At 26.2% G+C, this 20850-nt stretch overlaps 5 protein-coding genes across 5 annotated transcripts; 2 read left to right on the plus strand and 3 right to left on the minus strand.

Moving 5' to 3' along the window:
• Positions 1 to 3762: 3762 nt before the first annotated feature.
• Positions 3763 to 5238, minus strand: OCT59_012882 (uncharacterized protein; the record flags this gene model as incomplete). The annotated part of the gene is made up of 9 exons (XM_066140434.1): positions 3763 to 4023; positions 4107 to 4175; positions 4261 to 4320; positions 4385 to 4432; positions 4501 to 4566; positions 4648 to 4692; positions 4765 to 4776; positions 4875 to 5012; positions 5154 to 5238. 9 exons carry the CDS (start codon positions 5236 to 5238, stop codon positions 4016 to 4018), a joined length of 531 nt encoding a protein of 176 aa, XP_066001317.1. The 3' UTR covers positions 3763 to 4015.
• Positions 5239 to 11049: 5811 nt separating this feature from the next.
• Positions 11050 to 12588, plus strand: OCT59_012883 (uncharacterized protein; the record flags this gene model as incomplete). The annotated part of the gene is made up of 1 exon (XM_025325576.1): positions 11050 to 12588. The coding sequence occupies one exon, from the start codon at positions 11050 to 11052 to the stop codon at positions 12586 to 12588; it is 1539 nt and encodes a 512-aa protein (XP_025180567.1).
• A 2797-nt stretch (positions 12589 to 15385) lies between these two features.
• Positions 15386 to 17490, plus strand: OCT59_012884 (uncharacterized protein; the record flags this gene model as incomplete). The annotated part of the gene is made up of 7 exons (XM_025325575.1): positions 15386 to 15761; positions 15868 to 16199; positions 16289 to 16459; positions 16536 to 16873; positions 16968 to 17083; positions 17175 to 17341; positions 17455 to 17490. The coding sequence occupies 7 exons, from the start codon at positions 15386 to 15388 to the stop codon at positions 17488 to 17490; spliced, it is 1536 nt and encodes a 511-aa protein (XP_025180566.1).
• A 1068-nt stretch (positions 17491 to 18558) lies between these two features.
• OCT59_012885 (uncharacterized protein) lies at positions 18559 to 19175 on the minus strand (the record flags this gene model as incomplete). Its single annotated transcript, XM_066140435.1, has 1 exon — positions 18559 to 19175. The coding sequence occupies one exon, from the start codon at positions 19173 to 19175 to the stop codon at positions 18771 to 18773; it is 405 nt and encodes a 134-aa protein (XP_066001318.1). The 3' UTR covers positions 18559 to 18770.
• A 32-nt stretch (positions 19176 to 19207) lies between these two features.
• On the minus strand, positions 19208 to 19787 carry OCT59_012886 (uncharacterized protein; the record flags this gene model as incomplete). The annotated part of the gene is made up of 2 exons (XM_025310626.2): positions 19208 to 19428; positions 19580 to 19787. 2 exons carry the CDS (start codon positions 19785 to 19787, stop codon positions 19208 to 19210), a joined length of 429 nt encoding a protein of 142 aa, XP_025180565.2.
• Between the last annotated feature and the right edge of the window lie 1063 nt (positions 19788 to 20850).

Consider the following 20850-nt stretch of genomic DNA (forward strand, 5'->3'; position numbering starts at 1 on the left):
TTCATTGAATTATGAGTAGAAAAACATTACCCTTATCAATACATATTTCCTCCAAAAAAAGGTTTTATATATTTCAATTACTTGACATATTTTTTTTCTTACCCCTTAATCCCTTAAAAATTTTTTTTTCTTGTCGATACAAAATCATACAATATAACTATATTTCCTTTGAAAATAAATTTTATTATTTCAATTAAATATAAAGACAAATAAAAAATTATATTACATTTTTTTTACCCATCATCCCTTAAAAATATTTTCTCTTACTAATACAAAGTTGACTATTTATATGACCACTTTCAATAATGGAAAAAGATTTTTATAATAAAATGTGCATAGTTGGAAGTTTAAAATTTGTTATTGATGAAGCAAACAGAACTGAAATATGGCTTCCAATGATTAGATTTTCTTGTATTCTAACAACTATACTTGCAATAGAACTATATTTGCAAGAGACAAAGAAGTGAGCTGAAATATTCCACCAAATAGTTTTACTATTTGCATTTCTAATAACTTAAAAAAAGGATTTATAGAAGTAGGATGATATTTGGTGTACTGCTCCATTAAGTTTGAGACTAGATTTAAAAAACTCCTAAATCATAATCAATAAACAATATTAAAATCTTTTAAATCTTTTGAGAGTAATGAATCAATTAATGTTTATGATAATATTTTAATAAATTAGAAGCAAGAATATGACTAAGTCAGATACAAACAAAAGTGCTCAAATATCAATTGGATAACTTCTGACACACCCTCTCATCCTAATCGTTGCTGTAGAACATCCAGGACTTCAACAATAGCACTGAATGATCGGAAGAATATACTTGAGCAATGGAGGTCACAAAATTTTGATTAATTTCAGGCCATAACAGAAATTTAAGATTTCTTATTATTAATAATTATTTAACATTTCAAAAATTATTAACAACTCTTCAAACAAATTATTTGGTTCTTTTAAAACTTAACACAATTTTACATTCCATCAACTTTAACATACAGAATTTTACATTTCACTTAATACATAAAATTTACATTTAATGCATTAACCATGAAAACAAGGTTATATGAAAACAAGGTCATGTCTTCGTAGAAGAAGAAAGTGTGTCAAAAATTTATCCAAGAAGTATCTCAGTGTATGAGAATTATTAGTTTTTGAAATCATTTCTAATTTCATGTTCTCAATTTTCAAGAGGAGAATATATCTCCGAGTCCAGACCTCCCTCGTGCTAAGAATTTTCTCTCGACTGATGAGATCGATCGTTTAATGGGCATGGCAAAAAGTGCTATTCATGAAGGAAAGAAATAGTTTAATCACATTTATGCATGAAACAAGGTTATATAAACAAGGTTATATCTTCTGCATCAATAAATTTGGAACCAACTTTATCAATTTATTATTTCATTATGAAATGATATGGAGTTTTAAGTGTTGCATCTAATATTCCTGAAGAAACCATATCGGTCATTAATATTACGTCCAAAATCAGTACACTGATTATTCTCAGAAGAAAAAATTTAAAGAAATTTGTTCCAGTGCTATTATTAATGTTGGCAAGGATTCAATAATCTGACAGTGAAAGGAAACAGATTCAATAATGTATAAAGTAAAGAATCAAAGTTTTATCTCAAAAATGAAATCATTCAAAACTGGAAAAAATGAAAAGAATTTTATCTAATGCACAATCTGATAGTAAAGGAAACAGTTTCAATACAGAAGAAGTAATATGCAGTGCTAAAACAGAAAGTTGCATTCAAACTTGTCTTAAGAAGCATTTTAGAGATTAAACAGTAAAAAGTAGTTGTATATGAATTATTAGTTTTGAAATTATTATCTAGTAGTTTTCATAGTTTAAACCAAATTTATTTATTTATTTATTTTTTGTGTATAATTATTAAAATATATGAACAAAATTTTTACAATTTTTCAATGTTTTAAAATTGTAATCAACTTTTTTATTTTATTAATATTCAGTTAAGCATAATTCATAAAATTTTATAATACTTTTATAATTTGTAAGTAATTTATAGATTAGTAATGGGTACTTAACTTTATATTTACATTATTTTTGATGCTCATCATAATTTTACTTTTCTCTTTATGTGATATCAAAAATCTAGAGACAAAATTTTATACAATAGGTTTGTAACCAAAATTTTTAGTTTATTTAAAAGTAACGTAAGATATATATTACACAATAAAATTCGATAAACCGGATGTGATCATGAACCAATAAATTTTAAGTTACGTGATGCGGTAAATCTTAATTTTGGCCAGAATTATAAAAATCTTAATTCTGGCTGAAGTTATATGTTACTTATATATTCAATATAAATATTTTATATTTATTTTCATGACCTCTATGACTTAAAACTAAGATGAAAAAAATAAAAATATAGTGTATATTAGTTTTATTAGCATGAAAATTTTTTATAGATTGTGTTATTCATGACTCCCCGTGAAATAACTATTACTTAGACTAACGTCCAGTGATGGGAAAGAATGGGAAAGGTATAAATAAACTATAAAAACACGTGAACATGAAAATCACTGGCGACCAATTAGTAAACATGAGATAAACATGAATATTACATAATAAATGTCATAGCCCTTAACTTGATTTAGAAATTTCGAACTTAATGAAATTCTAATTATTTAATTATTTTAATGTTATCAGCTCTTGAGAATGTATATAAAGAGTTTTAATTTATTTATTTTAATTTACACATTGGAAATGGTTTTACATGCTTATATTCTTTTGATAATTTATATTTATATTTAATAGCTGGATAAGTTACAAAAAAAAAACTTGTAAATATTTACTACTCTAGACTTAATGTTTAAAAATAAAATAAGAAAAAAGAAATATATATTAAAAAAAAATAAGAATTAATTAAATCTCAAACTAAAAACTTGTAAACATTTTACTATAGCCTTAATGTTTAAATAAATCTAAAAAGAATGAAACAAAGAAAGAATATCACTTAAAAAACAGATTTTTTTAAAAAACGCAAATAATTAATTAATTTTCATCTGTTTTAATATCTAAATAGTTAAATAAAAATAAAATTAATTTTATATAAATAATTGGCAAGATTACTTTTTTTTTATTACATACCTGACGAATTCATATCTTTAATCATACAATCATTCGCTCGAACCATGACTTACTAGCATTTTACTTTCAAGAATCTCATTCAATTTTTTACTAGTAAAATTAAATAAGCGACTTGTATAATATGCTTGTGGATGAGATTCAATAGTAATGTTGTTATGCCCAATTGGTGCATTTATAAATTCCATAACATTGCCATTTTAATTCTTCATCAATATCTTTAATTTTCGTTCCATAAGGAAGAAAAATACATTTTTCAACAATATTTAAAACTTTTTAGAAGATGGCCTTTTTAATGGATTTTCATCCCAACATTTTTCCATCAAATCTACGTAACATTGTGAATAATTTTAGGACGTTCACCTTTACAGATACTTAAGCTAAGTTGAATATCATGTTCTCTATTATTAAATGGTGGTACTCCTGGTACTCCAGATGTAAATTCCCACATAATCATAGAAAAACTGTAAACATCACTAGTTGCAGTATAAGGTTTGCCTCTTAAAACTTCAGGTGCTATAAATGGCATAACACTGTAAATATCATATTTTTTTAAAAATGATTTTGCAGTTTAATCACTAATATAGACTTTATCCTTTTTACTTTCTTCGTCTTTTTCATCTTTTTCGAAATATTATAAAATTTTACATTTAAAAATATACTATAAAATTTATTTAATAAATACATGTTCAGTTTATACACATGATATTTTACTAATATAAATAATATAAAGATAAAAAACAATTAAAAAATAAATAAAAAAAAATAAATTATTCAAATTACAAACTAAGAATCTTGAAGAAAATTTCACCAAGTCATAGTGTTTAAATAATTTATGATAAGAAACAAAATCAGATATAATAATGTTATCTAATTCAATTTATATAATTATTCTGTATCTAAATATCTAAAATAAAGAAAAAAAAAATATTTCGTTTAATTTGGTAATTTAAGTGGTAATTTTTAAACATTTTAAAAAATAATTCTTACTTTCAGGAAGTTCCAATTCATCTTGTTCTTCTGAATGAAGATTTGGATTGTTATGTGCTTCATATTCATCTATCAAATATAAATTAAAATTTAAAATTAAAAAAAATATTACAGAATAATTATTTTAAGAATTTAGATAATTGTTTTATCGTACCATTATCATTAATATGAAGTTTTTTTATTCGCTTTCGCATTGATTCAACTTTGTAATCCTCTAAATAATAAATCATGTTTAATATTATAATAAAAATTAATATATCTTAAATTATTTTACTTACCATTTTTTGAGCTTCTTTTAAATATATTGGATAAATTTTTGCTGCTATCTAAATAATCTTAAATATAAGTTATACATTCATTTGACTATTTTAAAATAAATATAATATTTAATTACCTTCAAATATGGTACCTATTTTTGAAGTACTATTTTTCTTACTACTTGATTTATTAAAATCGTCAACTAAAAAAAAGCAAAATAAGTCAATAAACAACACTTCATTATATTTTGACATATATAAAATATAAATGCAATTGCACTTACCATTATTAGGAATATAAAAATCATATGATTTATTACTATGAAATGCTATAAAAAAAATTAACCATTATTACCATTAATTTTTATAAATTAAAATTATATATTTTATCTAATTTGTACCTTCTTGTTCTTCTATTATTATTTGAATAAAAAAAATAAACATTATTAATTAAATATATTAATACACTTTTTAAGAAATTAAACAAAAAGGTTAATAAATCAATAAATACCTTCTGTCGCATTTCTTGGTTCAGGAAGATTATCAAATTGATGAAGTTTACTTGTAAACAGTTTGCTACTACTAGTACAATTTTCTATTTCAAAATTATTATTTTCTTCTGGTTGAGTTAATGATTCATTTGATTTACCTTGATAAAATAAATTAATTTCGCTTATTTTATTCCGAAATGTATAAATATCAAGTCTTTTTGATGGAACAGCATTCCAACATTGTTTCATTAAATTTTTATATTCTAAAGGAGTTCCTGGTACAATTTTTGGTCTCATACCATTAACAATATTCATTGCAAGATCATAATCATGTTCATAATTAATAAATGGTGGTTGTCCTGACGAAACTTCCCACATAAGCATTGCAATACTATAAATATCAGATTTAAAAGTCTGTTCTTTTCCAATAATAACCTCAGGTGCTATATAAGGAAGAATTCCATATATACTTTTTAATGGTTTATTTGCAGGTCCACAAAATCCAAGATCGCTGATTTCAAATTTTTGACTTCTTTGAGCAAAAAGTATATTTCCAGAATGCAAATCTCTATGAATTGCATTTTCTTCATGAATCCTTCTAAGTGCAAGAGTTATATTAGCAATAATTTGAATTCTTTCTTTCCATGTAAGTTGATTATGATTTTGTTGTAAATATTTTCTTAAATCTATATCATATTTATTCATTACAAGCATATAATCTCCATTTGATGGATTTTGTGTTAATCCATAACATTGGACAATTTCATTACATTTATTGCTTATATTTAAATGTGATTTAGCCTATAAAATAAACCATTAAAAAATTTTAAACAAAATATTTATTTGTTAACTTTTTTAATATCTAAATTACAAACCTCTTCAATCCAACTTTGGTTTGCATTTTCAACATTTTCTAATCTTTTAAGTATTACAATTTGACTTCCAAATCTTTTTAATTGTTGCCTTTCAGAATCCCATTCAATAAAATTCCCATCAATCCAGACTGCTGTATAAATTTCTGAAAATCCACCTTTTGTTAGATATTCAATATTTTGTAGATTATTATATGGAATCCATTCTGGTATTAGGCTTGGTTTAATTGTTTTCATTTGACATTCTTGTATTAAATTATCAATAATAACATTTCCAGATGTCCAATTTGAAAAATTTTCTTTTAAATAATTTCGAACACAATTTTCACAATATGTTGTAGCTAAACATTCTTGGTTACAATTTTCACAAATTCTTTTTGTTCCTTCATTTAAAAGAAGTTTGTTATAATCATAATTTATAGTTATTATTCCTATTGCTTCAGATTTTTCATTTTCCGTAAGTGATTCATCATCAAGAATTGTTTGTTTACTAAATTCATAAGCTTTGTGTGCACTACTGCGAACATTTGAATCCATTAATGCATATGATCTGACAATCGCATTATTAATTAATTTATTTTTACCAAATGACATAATGAAATATGTTATGAGGCTTTAGATTTTTTTTTTAAATAAAAAAAAAGAAGAAACCGGCGGTTTAACTCCGTAATTATACATATTAAAATAGTAATATGTAACCAAATTGGATGTTACAGTACATAAAGCAACATTGTACTACCTAAATAAGGATCATCTTACCGCACCACTATGCTTATGGTAACACAGGTGACATATTATGCAGGTGACAAATAGAGATCGAGACTACAAAAAAAATTTCAAGTCGCTGAGATAAATATAAACAACGCGAACGCGGCACGTGACGGTTAGGCATCACACCTTTCCGAGGTGGTGTGGTAAGATTTACCCCTAAATTTATGCAAATCAATGTATATGCACAAAAGAAAGAAAAAAAAATAGATTATCCTACTACCTTTATATGAATTACTGCTTCGATAGTTTAAAATCCATTTTTTTAAAAATTTCTTTCTTTATTGAAGATCATCAAGCTATGCAAATTCTACACTTTTCAACGATGAAGACGTAAAAAAAAGAATAATAAAGCACTACATACGTTACGTACTAATATAAATTTCCAATGTTTTTGTTTTATAATTTTAAAAACTATAAGTATTACAAATACATCCAGAAAAAGTTCCGCAGTCACAAATCAAAATCTTCCTATTATATTTCCGTACTTATCATTCTTGATCTAAGGATCTGCAAGGTGGAGTGTACAACATATGTCACCGTTCCACTATCTATTTAATCAATCATAACAACTTTCTTATTTATGGTCGCACAGGTAAGTATCATCTTTACTTCGCCACCCGCAACTGTCTCCAAGGGTTCCAAAGGTTGAAAGTTTCTCCTCATCAAAACTTTAAGATCATATAACCATCATCTTTACCACATAAAAAGCATTGTCGTTAGGATTGGTCGCCGTAAGTTGTAACTGGATGTAAACGTTATGACGTTTTACCGTAAAGTTGCAACTTTGTCGTAATTAATATGTGTCACGTGACTCGAATAATTAACTAAGTGATCGACAATTAAATATCCATTTTGAGAATTGATGTAACCTTAGGTAGCTCATTTCACGATTTTATTGGAGGACAAAATTTCGTTTTTTGGAATCTCAATTAATACGTTCATAATTTTTTTTTCTTTTGTTGCTATCTTTACAATACAATAATTTTTAACTTTAGTTTCCGTTCTTCTTCCCTCTTTCTATTTAATGATATTTTCTTGGCCGTTTCTTAGAATAACTAGATTTAACTTGAAGTTCATCAATTGCTATTTTTTCTTGAATTGTTAGATCAGATTTATCAACTATAGAAGAAATTAATACAATTAACAAATAAAATAAACAGAAAAAAAAATTACAAACTAGTTGGATGATATATTTAGCATGAATAAAAAATTCAGTAGTAAGTAAAAAATTATTATTATTTTTGTAAAAAAAAAAATAACCTACCGCTCATGAATACTTCCGCCGTCTGTGACTTCGTTTTAATTTATTTCCCATTTAATAATTCATTTGAATGAAAAACATATAAATTGATTATTAAATGATCCTCCTATATAATTTATTTAATATTAAAAAAAAAGGTGTTAAATTCCTACTAATGTATTTCGTACTTTCCTTGGTGTAAGCAACGCTTCTAATTTCACCATCATCATCATTATCTTTTTTTGAAAAAGATAGAATGAGAATACTTTTTTCTGAAAGGTGGCACTTTGAAATATTTAAATTCAATAAAGTTATATAACGTAATATTAGCCTTATTTTCAACAATATGAAAATTTTTTTTATAAAAAACTGTTAAAGGAATTAGGTACGAGTATTATAGGATAAACAAACTCCTAATTTCTAAAGTTAGTAAATTAAAGCCTGTATAACATTTCGTCAATATTTAATTAGTTTATCTTACAATTACACAAATGAAACATACAGTGATTGACAATGGTAAATAAATATAAAAAACTAGTCGTATACCGTATACATATTGAAATTTCTTTTCACCGATAAAACTAGGTAACGGGATCCGTTGTAATGTCCGAAGCACTCGTTTAAAATCACGCGTCAGGCGCGCCGAAAATCTGATAATCTGATCACGTGATAATAATCAACAATACATCTTATTGGTTAAGGAATAACAGCAGAAATTCCTGACGATAATATTAGTTGATGGCACGAAGAATCATCTAAATTTCGGCTACTATTCAACATGAAAATAATAAATGATAAATATTATTTAATGTTTTATTTCTATTAAAATTAGTGTTCTTATGACAGGAGTAGTAATGTTTTTATGCACATTAAATACGAACATTTTAAAACTTATTGAATTGGAGTTTTCTGGTTATTAATGAGAGACCAAGAAACCGAGAAATAAATAAACAAAAGTTTTCGGTCATAATATAATTATGATTGACTATAAATGGTAAATAATTATGTATAATTATGTGTAATTATGAAAGTCATGAACCGTTTTAACCGATGATCACCCTTATAATCCATTGTACGGTAACTGATGCTCCATCATATAACATTTTATCATTACATCTTCATGATTTAAAATATTGCCATCATGAAAATCACAATGAATAAGATTTTGTTTATGTATTTCATTAAAACCAGTAATAATTTCATGTAAAACATATGTAACTTTTGTTTCCAACCATTTTCATTATGTTTGTTAAATTTCCTCTCAAATTACCTTTGTTTGCATAATCCATTACTACCATATAATTCAGAATATCTGGATTTTTCGTAAATCCATAAAAATTGATAATATCATAAAATTTTGAACGTTTTAAAGATTATTTTATACATGCATAAAATAGAGCAAATCTCAAAGTTTCTTAAGTAAAATTTCAAATCATTTGGTTAAGAATTAAAGGATTTAACTATGTAGGACACTCTTGATGGTTCAACTCATTCTTACCTGAATTAATTAATGGTGATTCTCTTATTTTAATCATATTTTTTTTGGGTAATTTTGATGTTGATTTCCTTGATGAAGGAATGATAAACTACGTTATAGATGGTTCTTTAGTAAAGGAAATTATAATAATCAATTTAAGGCCGCTCCAACAAATAGTTTCGTTTAACATCACATGGCACAAGAAAATTAATGGGGGAGATCATAATAAAATTTTAAACATACAAAAAATTTTACAATCATGTGACTAATAAATCTAATTGACAAATAATATTTAATACAAAGTTGTTTGCTTAATTCCAATTTTTTGGCAAAAATGAGGGGGATTGATGTTAAACGAAATTATTGGAGCGGCCTAAGGAATAAACGCAAAAAGATATTAATTATTTGTTTTTATTTTATTTTATGTTATTTTTTTCCATATAGGTCGAAACCAAAATCATTCATTTATAGTATATATTTTTTTACGGAGAATAGTTTACAGTATATGACATTCAAATTTTCACTTTCATTACATGAATTATATTATATAATTTTTTCTCATTTATTTTAACGAGTTTTCCTCGTTTAACGAAAAGATTCAAAAGAATGCAATAGCCAATGTTACTATTCTAGCGAAAGATAATTTTCTTCGGATCTTTCCATATTAATGATTAAATATTTGCTTAAAAAAATGGTTTAGCGAAATTTGTCTTAATTATATGTTCTCTCATTTTCATCAGTTTATGACTCCGTCTTTATCATTTTTAATAAATTTTTTACTAGTTCAAGAGATCAAGTGATCAAGTGATCCTTTGTTTTTTTTAAAAAATTTGTAGTCATCGTTACAAGCAGGGTTGGGAAATTTGTATGTACTAGGTAAAATTTGTCCCTGTACTTGTACTGTACTGTACTAAATTTTATATTAATTATTATATGTACTAACTGTACTAAACTGTACTAAACTGTACTAACTGTACTAATTTCCCAACCCTGGTTACAAGGAAGATCTTACATTTGTGGCTTAGTATTATTCTTATTATTTAATGTATCAGCGTATCTTTTGTGATCGTATCACAAAGCAACTTCGATCTAGGTCAAAATATGGATGGGATCGATTTGGTTCAAAAATCAGCGGTTTGTACATTGGATAATTTAAGAATACAGTATATTTACTTTTTTATTTGAGGACGGGAACGATAAAATTAAATCAATCGAATGAACGACATGCATTTGATACTAACGAATATAATTTTTTCTAGATCATACATTGCCGCAGTTTAATTTATTAATAATCGGATCATGCCTAAAATATTCATAATAGAGGATGTTTGTATAAATAATTTTTTTATTACATTATTAATGGAATATCTCTGGAATCAAAACTAATTGTAAAATTGGGCTGACGGAAAGAATAGTATTAGATTTTATCTGACGAAATTATTATTCATTCAATATATTAATAATGTATTACGAGCATTATTAATTTTTGTGGCGTAACATGACTGCGTCATCACGTTTGTAAAGTATAAATTAATCATTTTTAGTAGTTCATTTTTAAAAACCATTCTTTTTCAAGTTTTTTGAAACGTAAAAATACTCCGTGTTGCACTTGATGACTTAATTAGGAAATAATCAACCGTTACTTTGCTTAAGTAAAAAAATTCAGGTTAATCAAAACTATAAATTTTCAAATTTTATAACGTTCACATGATGATCATCCGACATCTCATCATACAGGAATCCCATCACTAATTGTGATACAAATAATAATATTTTTTCCCTAAACAAAAAAAAAAAAAATTTCTTTTTCATAATTCTTTACTAAAAAGAAAATCATGATGATTTTTACAAAATTTTTAAAGAAAATTTTAGAATTTTTAGATAATGATATGGTAACACTTCATTCATGTTTATTAGTAAATGAAGAATGGAGTAAAATAGCGGTAGAAATATTATGGAAAGATATTTATAAAATTCAAGCAAGTGCGGAAGAATTATATGGAATTGAATTAGAAGATGAATCTGATCAAAATATATTATCTACATTATATTCATGTTTATCAAAAGAATCTAAGGAACTTTTAATTCAAAATAATATTATAATTGAATCACCTACATTAAAATCACCAAAATATGATTATCCAAGTTATTGTAAATATCTTGATGCTGGTTATATTAATCAATTAATTATTATACATCTTGGTGAAGAAAGTAAAATTTATGAAAGAACTTTATTAAAACAAGAAATTTATCAATTGTTTATTGAAAAAAGTTCGTCACTTCTTTACCTTCATTTTCATGATCCTCATGTTCCATTTCCTTATTTTTCTGGTATATCAAATTCTATCAATCACCTTCGTGAATTTTCTTGTGATACAAGCATTCCTCCTTCAATATATTGTAGAATGGCTCAATTATGTAGAAATATTAATAAATTATTAATTAAATGGGTTAAAGAAGATAATGAAGGTTTGGCAAAATTAATTCAATTACAAAATAATTTATATGATATTGGTTTTGAATGTGAAGATCAAGATAATTTGGAAGAAAAAATTGATCCTTTTATATGTACAATTATTGGTAATGCTTTGGAATCAATTTCAAATTCTTTATCCCATCTTTATATTAAAAATTCTTTATTTTGTATTCCTTTATCATCTATTTCAAATTTAACAAATTTAACTTCTATAGATTTAAATTTAGAAGAATTATTTCCAATTGATGCTTTGGAATCTTTATGTAATATTCATTTTCCAAATTTATCAAAATTATTAATTGGTGAAAATATTCCTCCTTTAGTATTAATAGCTAATTTTATTAAAACAAATGGTAGTTCTTTAAAAGAAATTTTATTTTATAATGGTTTTTATAATGGTGATTTGGATGAATGTACTATATTAAATCAAATGATAAGTAGAACTTGTTCAAAACTTGAAACTTTGATGACTTTTTGTTATGATGATCAATTTCAAGATATAATTGAAATTTTAATTTGTTGTGATAATTTAATTAATTTAATTTTAAGAAATTCTTCTGATGAAAATATTGATGCTACCCCTTTATTTACTACTTTATTAGCTAATTCTTCTCATCATAAACTTTCTAAATTTTGTGTTGATAGTAAAATTCATTTTACTCCTGATATTTTAAATTCTTTTTTAGATATGATTGATGATAAAAAAAATATTAATTCTATAATATTTTATATTTATAAATCTGGTGGTATTAAATATGTTGGTTATGATGGAATTACAAATAATCATTTACTTATTCTTGAAAGTGTTGGTGGTTGTATTTTAGATGATGATGATATTATTAATGATTTTTCTACTGTACCAAAATTTAGGGTTCCTTATAGGTATTCATTAGAATAATTTTTTCTTTAGTATAGTAATATTATATTAATAAATCTATATTATAATAAATATTGATATTCTCCTTTAAATATGTAAATGAAACAACGAAAAGCACATATTGACCTTAAACTTCTTAATACTTAAAGATCACTTCGTGATGCGAGCAACTCATCATCGCTTTTAAGTTCTTGAAGTTCATCATCACGAATACATACCTTCCATAGCTTTAAGTCATCGGCATCAATACCAGCAAAGGCATTACGTTTTTTCTCTTTAATAACATCCTGAGATGATATTTCAATCTGTATTATTATTGATAAATCTTATTCGTGATAGAAAATATAAAGGAACATACGAAAAAAGTTACATAATTTATTGAATTAAAAAGTGAATGAATTGATCTATGGCTATGTGAATTTATCAAGTCACTTTTACCTGATAACTGACGCTAAAGGAAGAGGAAAGAGAAGAGAGGGGGAAAGAATAAAAGAAAGGGAAACAGGTAATGACTATATAATGAGTATAATCCATGGGAGCTGAATTATTGCGTAATAGCTTAGAGGCGACTTAAAAAAAGTTTTAGTGTCGACATATTTATATGCAAACCGACGCAAAAAAAAAATTAGCTCATGCGGATAAAGTCACTCATGACTAATTGTATTTACTCTCAATAACGCTAAAAAAAATTTATATTAAACTATGGAAAAGTTTAATAGTTTCGTAATGGACGGAAAATATCCAAAAGGGTTGCAGTGCATCCATATAGTGATTGTTAAATATGATTTTTTAATTTCTTTAGTTTGAATAGTCACGGCTTTCGTTCATTGATAAAAGGGTGGGTTACCAGGTACGTAATACACTTTCAACTTACCAACTTGCGAGGTCAAGAGTTATAGCTATCGTGCTCCTCCAAAACTTTTTAACATACTGCACAAGTTGTCTTTCAACGGATATAATAACTTTAGCTACGTACACTTCACGTAGTTTAACAGAAATAACACCATTCTCGTATATGTCATTGTTGATGTTGAATTATCTACAAGAAGAATTGACACTAAAATTGATACAGTTTATTATCAATTTTTATTAAAATTATCTTTAGTACTCGGAAATAATTGGGGACATTTTTAAATTTTTTTAAATTTTTTAAAATAAAAATGAAAAAGTAATCAAAAGCAAAATAGTAAAAAGCTCTTTTCTTAATCTTTTAATATCTTTATTATATTTTTTTATACTTTGAATAACTTCATCGATTTTTTTTTGGTTTCCGCTAGTTCAGTTTTTAATACAAGCAAATGAAAGAAGTTCAATACACTATTCTTTCTAATTGAATTTAGAGAATTAGAGTTGGAGAAAGGATTAATCCTTTTTAGTCTTTTTTGCTGAAACGTCATCAGAAATGAATTTCGAGATGTTCGACACGGTACAACCAACAAGTACAAATAGAATCTTTTTTTCACTTTTTGCAAACCTATAGTCAAGGTTTTCGCTTCTTCTTTTATCCATATCTTGCAAAATAGAGTAAAAAAAATTAACACTGTGGCGCATCAGTACGTTTCGAAGCAGTTTCTAAATAAACAAATAAAAAATGATGAATATTATAAAAACAAAATAAACAAAATAAAAACTAGAGGCATACAGTCAGAACTCAGGAGTATTGCAGGCTGATCTATTTCTGGAACGTACGTATCTTCTGGACTTAATCAAATGATACAGTAATTACTTTAAAAAAAAGCTTTTATACCAGGTTTCACAAGAAGGAGTTCATCTGTGTCATCACACCAGATTAAATATTCCCGGGTGGTAAATCAATTTTAACAGCTATAAAGGTTTCTTGTTAGAATCCAACGCAAAGTAAGAGAATGTATGGTATACTCTATCTAACGTACCTTTGATGCAACTTATTTACGGCAACATGAAACTTATTTAATTGATTTGCGGTTTTAGGTGTTGCAGGTGGAGAGATGACAACATTAATATGTCTTTTGGGTGTGTCAGTTCAATAATCTCTGATACTTCGTGATGCGAGCAACTCATCATCGTTAATTTCTTGAAGTTCAAGTTTATCATCACGAATACATACCTTCCATAGCTTTAAGTCATCGGAATTCAATACTAGCAAAGGCATTACGTTTTTATACGAAAAAAAAGTTACATTATTTATTGAATTAAAAAAGTGAATGAATTGATCTATGGCTATGTAAATCTATCCATTTTGTTGACTTAAAACATGATAACTAACTCTAAGGTGCAGCGACATTAATCAGGACCTTTAGGGAAGGAAAGGAGAGAAAGGGAAAGGATGAGAGAAAAGGAAAAGGAAAGGTGTAGGTGAAGGAAGAGGAAAGAGAAGAGAGGGGGAAAGAATAAGAGAAAGGGAAACAGGTAATGATCATATAATCCATGGAAGCTGAAGTATTGCGTAATTGCTTAAAAAAAAAGTTTTAGTGGCGAGAAGATTTTAAAAAAAATCAATAGTATTGGGACATATTTATATTTACACACACCGACGTAAAAAAAAATTAGCTCATGCGGATAAAAGTTACTAATGAGTAATTGTATTTACTCTCAATAACGCTAAAAAAAACTGGAAATTTATATAAAACCATGGAAAAATTTAATAGTTTCGTAATGAACGGAAAATTATCCAAAAGAGTTGCTGTACATCTAAATAGTGATTGTTAAATTTGAATAGTCATGACTTTCATTCATTGATAAACGGGTTACCAGGTACGTGAAATGTTGTGTAACCTTTAATGAATAAAATATAGTCGCGGTCGACGCAGATCTAAAAAAAATTTTTCTTCCGTTAAAAATGTCTTTAAAATATTTACCCAATCGAATCTTATTTCAAAATAATAAATTGTTTAACATTAACTTATTTTCGTCCATTTTTAGACAACAATACCATAAAATTAATATAAGAAAAAGATATTTAGCAACGGTATCATCATCTACATCATCAGATTTATTAGAAAATATTTATGATATTGTAATAGTTGGAGGTGGTATATCGGGAAGTGCTTTAGCATGTGCTTTAGCATCATCTTCAAAAATAACTGGATCACAAAAACGTGTCGCAATAATTGAATCTAGTGATACATCGAACATTAAAGGATGGAAACCTATAAAAGGAGAATTTTCTAATCGTGTTAGTTCGTTAACGCCACGGTCTGTTGAATTTTTTAAAGGTATATTTAATTTAATTTATTATTTATTATTTACTTTTTATTTTATTTTTATTTCTATTTTTATTTTTCCTTTAAGAATTAATACTATCAATATTTCGAATATTAGGTATAGGAGTATGGCAAAATATTGAAGAAGAAAGAATAAAACCATTTAAGGATATGCAAGTATGGGATGGAATAAGTGATGCAAGAATTAAATTTAACAACGAGAATACTGGAATTGGACCATTAGCATGGATATTGGAAAATTATAATATTCATCATGCAATACTTAGAACACTTGATCAATATAAAGAGGATAGTGATGTCGATTTTCTTGATAATACAAAAGTACAAAAAATTTCTTTTGATAAAGAAAATAAGGATGAACCATTTGATTTATCAGATTGGCCTTGTGTTGAATTAAGTAATGGAAAAAAATTGAAAACTAGATTATTGGTAAAGTTACAATTATTTATGCAGTTTCTGAAAATTTATTTTTTTGATATTGTATTATTAAGATTTTCTATCTAATAAAATCATTTTAGGTTGGAGCTGATGGAATTAATTCACCTGTAAGATCTTTTGCCAATATTGATTCATTGGGTTGGGATTATAATTCGCACGCGGTCGTGGCTACTTTACATGTTGATTCAAACGTTGAAAATAAAACTGCATGGCAAAGATTTTTACCAACCGGTCCGATCGCTATGTTACCGGTAAATTATATTATACTTTAAACTGTGTAATATTGATATTTTTAAATTTTTAACGAAAAAAAAAAAATTTTAATAGCTCCAAAATGGATATTCTTCGATGGTGTGGTCAACAACCCCAAATCTTGCAAACAAAATTAGATCAATGTCATCAAATGATTTTGTGCACTTAGTTAATGCAGCATTTCAATTGCGTATGGCAGATTTAGAATATTTTTATTCACAATTAGGAGATGGAGAATCAGTAGATTTTCAAAATGAATTTGAATGGAGAAAAGATGTTCAATCAAAGAATTCTAATTATAAAGAAGAATTTCCTCCTATAGTTTTAGGTGTGCAAGAAAAGACTCGTGCCGGATTTCCATTAAGAATGAGAAATGCCGAAAGTTATATTAAAGAAAGAATTGTGCTTGTTGGGTAAGAATATATATATGTGTGTGTGTCAGAACATTAAAAAAAAAAAAGATTCTAATTTTGATTTATTTTATATTACATTTTTGTTAAAAAATAGAGATGCAGCTCATACGATACATCCATTAGCTGGACAGGGACTTAATCAAGGATTGGCAGATGTACAATGCTTATTAAAAGTTATTGAACAAGGAATTATCAACGGACAAGACATAGGTATTGTATTTTAAATATCTTATTCAAATAATATTGTGATCCTTGTGTCGTCAATAATATTGATTTTATTTTTTTTTAATACTGTACGTAGGAGATATAAATCTATTAAGAGAATATTCATCAGAAAGATATTTTGCCAATATTATGATGCTTGGAGTTGTAGATAAATTACATAAATTATTTGGTACAAGCTTAACACCTATTGTATTAGCTAGATCATTTGGATTAAAAGTTTTAGATAATTTTGATCCGATAAAAGTAAGTTAATAAAAATTTCATTTAATTTATTATTACAACAATAATATTTATTAACTTATAAACAAATTTAAATCTAATTTTAAATTATTTTTTTTTTTTTTTTTTTTTTTTAGGCGGAAATCATGAAATTTGCTATGGGAGCCGAATGAAATAATAATATAATAATCATTTTTGTAAATATTTAATATTGAAGTAGATTTAAGTATTTTTCTTTTGGATAAAAAATTTTTGTACGAAAGGTTTTCACAAGTATTTTGTAAATTATATTTATTGATTTCAAGGAGTAATATTTAGGCGCATCTATATAGAACAATTAATTTTTCAAAATTTAAAATAATGAAAATTATGATAATGGCATAAAAATTTACTTATAAATACCGTAATAAATTTATTTTTATTTTTTTTATTTTTAAATCTCGGAGTAAAAACAGTGCCAGTAAATAGTAATGATAAATACCGTAATAAATAAACCCCACCCTCTATGAGTATCTATTATTCGCTTCGACTTTAAAAAAGGCCTTTCAAGGTCCATTATTGACATATGACTTTTAGATAACCTATATGTGTATCTATTGTCTGATTGGACCTTGTATAGCTATTGAGTGTTCTGGGACACATGTGTACCTAAAATTAATAAAATTAATAATATCAATATTATTATAAAATTCTCGAATGATAAAATTTTTTTACAAACCTTCCAATATTAATTTTTTTGAAGACCGTAATCAAATTTCATATATCAGCGTAAAAACTATTTTGATGGTCTTCTATACAAATCAAGGATCCACTGGATACCCCGATGGGTAGATTCGTAGCGAATAATTTTTTTTTATTAAAATTAAATATTAAAATTTTGGCAATTCATTTCAAAACTCATTTTATTACTTTACTGATACACTACTCCACTTTAGTTTAGATGTTCTTCCCTCGAATGACACTTGAATTATGTTGAAAGGTAACAAATTTAGATACTCTTATATCCATAACGCTAAAGTCGCTCGATTTTAAATAGTTATTACAATATATAACTAATAACCGTGATTATTAATCCAATTTACTTAATAAGAAAAATACTTTATTATAAAAAAAAAACTAATAACCGTGATAAAATCGTAAGTTGCCTGCCTCCCATGATACTATAAATTCCTGTACGAAAAAATTGGGCATAATAATTACGTCTGGAACTCTCGTCTAAAAACAATACATATTTTTTTTTTAAAAAAAAAAAATTAGTAACGCATTTTATTAATTATTTAAATCTTTAATTCATAATTTTTTTAAAATAGAGGTATGAATCTATCTATAACAATGCTATAGACTAAATTATGTAATCTATACTATTCCGTTTTCTAACTAATAACTAGTTTTCATAAACCCGTGCCAAGTCGCCCCAATAGACCTATTATCAATAATGCAATTCATCATTTTACTATTTTAATAAATTTTTACCGTTTCTTTTTCTAATTATTTCATTATTATCTCCTTTTTTTGTTTTTTTGTTTTCATTATTCACCCGCTCTAGTATATCATTCCTGCTTCTTTTATCTACTTTGCCAATTCCTTCTTCTTTTCTAAATTGATTACCTTCTCGCACCTTTTCTCCAAATTTGTTTTTCAATTCCTCGTAACAATAGACCCATAAGCTGAAAATCACCTTTCTTTCATCCTTATCATTAGTGATTTTGTTAAATCTATTATTGTACACACCTCTTAATAATTCCCACTCTCTTGTTTTACCCAATAAAATTAATGATTGATCAAATAATATACTCGAGAACGCAATATTTATATTTCGCACCATTGCTGCTTGATCTATATCGCCCTTTTCTAACATCTTTTTTTCGTAAGATACCATTGCGCTCAAAATTACCTAAATTCAATAGCTTCACATATCCAAATATGATCCCAATCCTCGACTTCTTTTTCGCAACGTATACATATATCGTTATCGATCATATTTGCGTAAGTCGGTAGTGCCTTCAGAAGATTTTTAATTTTGTAAGCACGTTCATAAGAATTATGATCGCTTGTTTGTCGTTTAGAGTACTTATTTAAATTGCTAACAAAATATAATGACTTATTCCAATCTAATTCATAAGTAAAATAAATCTTCAATTAGTTCACTATTTAAAAATTCATTCTTGTATTTAACCATAGCTTTTAATTTAGCTCAATCTCTAAACTCTCCAGTTATCAATGACTTGTTCCAATACAAATTAAATTCGTTTATTAACAAACCATCCATCATGATAGAACAATTAGGAAGTCTTTCTATTGTTGAATTATTCATTGATTTCATATAGTTCGTTAATTGAGCACTGACTATGTTAGCTTTTGTATATTCAAACTGATATTCATTTTTTCCAACCGCAATACTTATACTGTTTCTTTTGTTAGCTCTAATTAAAATAGGTTGCAAGTTCACACAGCCTGTTTGTACGATCATCTCGGCAGTATTTAAAATCTTGTATTTATTGATTTTTCAAATCGAAGATTTCGTTACAAACAGATTAATGGACACACCCGCACTAATTTTACGTGAAAATATAATTTTCATCATACTAAATGAAAAAAGATTGAAAATCCATATTACTATATGTATATATATAAAAAAAGATACAGTAAAAAATGAGAAAAAGTAAAAAGTGAAATATAAATATAAACAGAATTATCGATATATGTAATTACCATAGTAAAGAACAAAAAAGGTTTAGGAAATCTGAACATGACGACGGATGGTTATGAAATACGATAGCTCTGATCCATTTTCCTTGAATAAGACGTACAGTACTACCAAATTCTCACATAAAGATCGTAAAATTAACTTAGAATTCTAGTTTTTTTGTCCATTTCTATATTTCCTCCTACATTTGCTCCGATAAAATCACATAATATACTATCATTCACTAGATCATTAATCATTTGTTGCATATGTTACTACTTAATATGTTAATATTGAATTGGGATTTACCTTTATCCAAAGTTTAATTAAAATGTTACATGGTTACCGTTGGCAGCTTCTGTTCTTCTGAGGAAGACGTGTAATTGTACTTTTCAAGGTTATTCGAACTGATCTTCGTAATCTTTGAGATCTTCCATCATTAAATTTTCTGTTTCCACATGAAAGATACCAGTTTATTAAACATACACCGTACATTTAATTCAAATGAAACATAACATCCCACACAAGTAAATATCCTCTCTGTTTTTCGTATTTAATTCTCCTTAAATCCACTTAGCTCGTTCTGTTTGGTTGATACACGCTCTCATAGAATTCCTCGGCTCTTTTATTTCTTTTTCGATAGTGAATGGCGTGGTTTGAAGTTTGCTCAATTCTTTTTTCAGATGCTATGATAGTAAAAAAAAAATGATAAATAATTGATATAAAATGTATGGAGGTAAAATTTACGATATATAAAAATGAGCAAATAATCAGTCACACATACCATGTTATTTAATTTAATACGAGTCCGCACTTTTGCATAATAAACTACTGTTTACCATTCGAT

This window comes from Rhizophagus irregularis, chromosome 20 (assembly GCF_026210795.1).
Source record: "Rhizophagus irregularis chromosome 20, complete sequence".
Lineage (NCBI taxonomy): Eukaryota > Fungi > Glomeromycota > Glomeromycetes > Glomerales > Glomeraceae > Rhizophagus > Rhizophagus irregularis.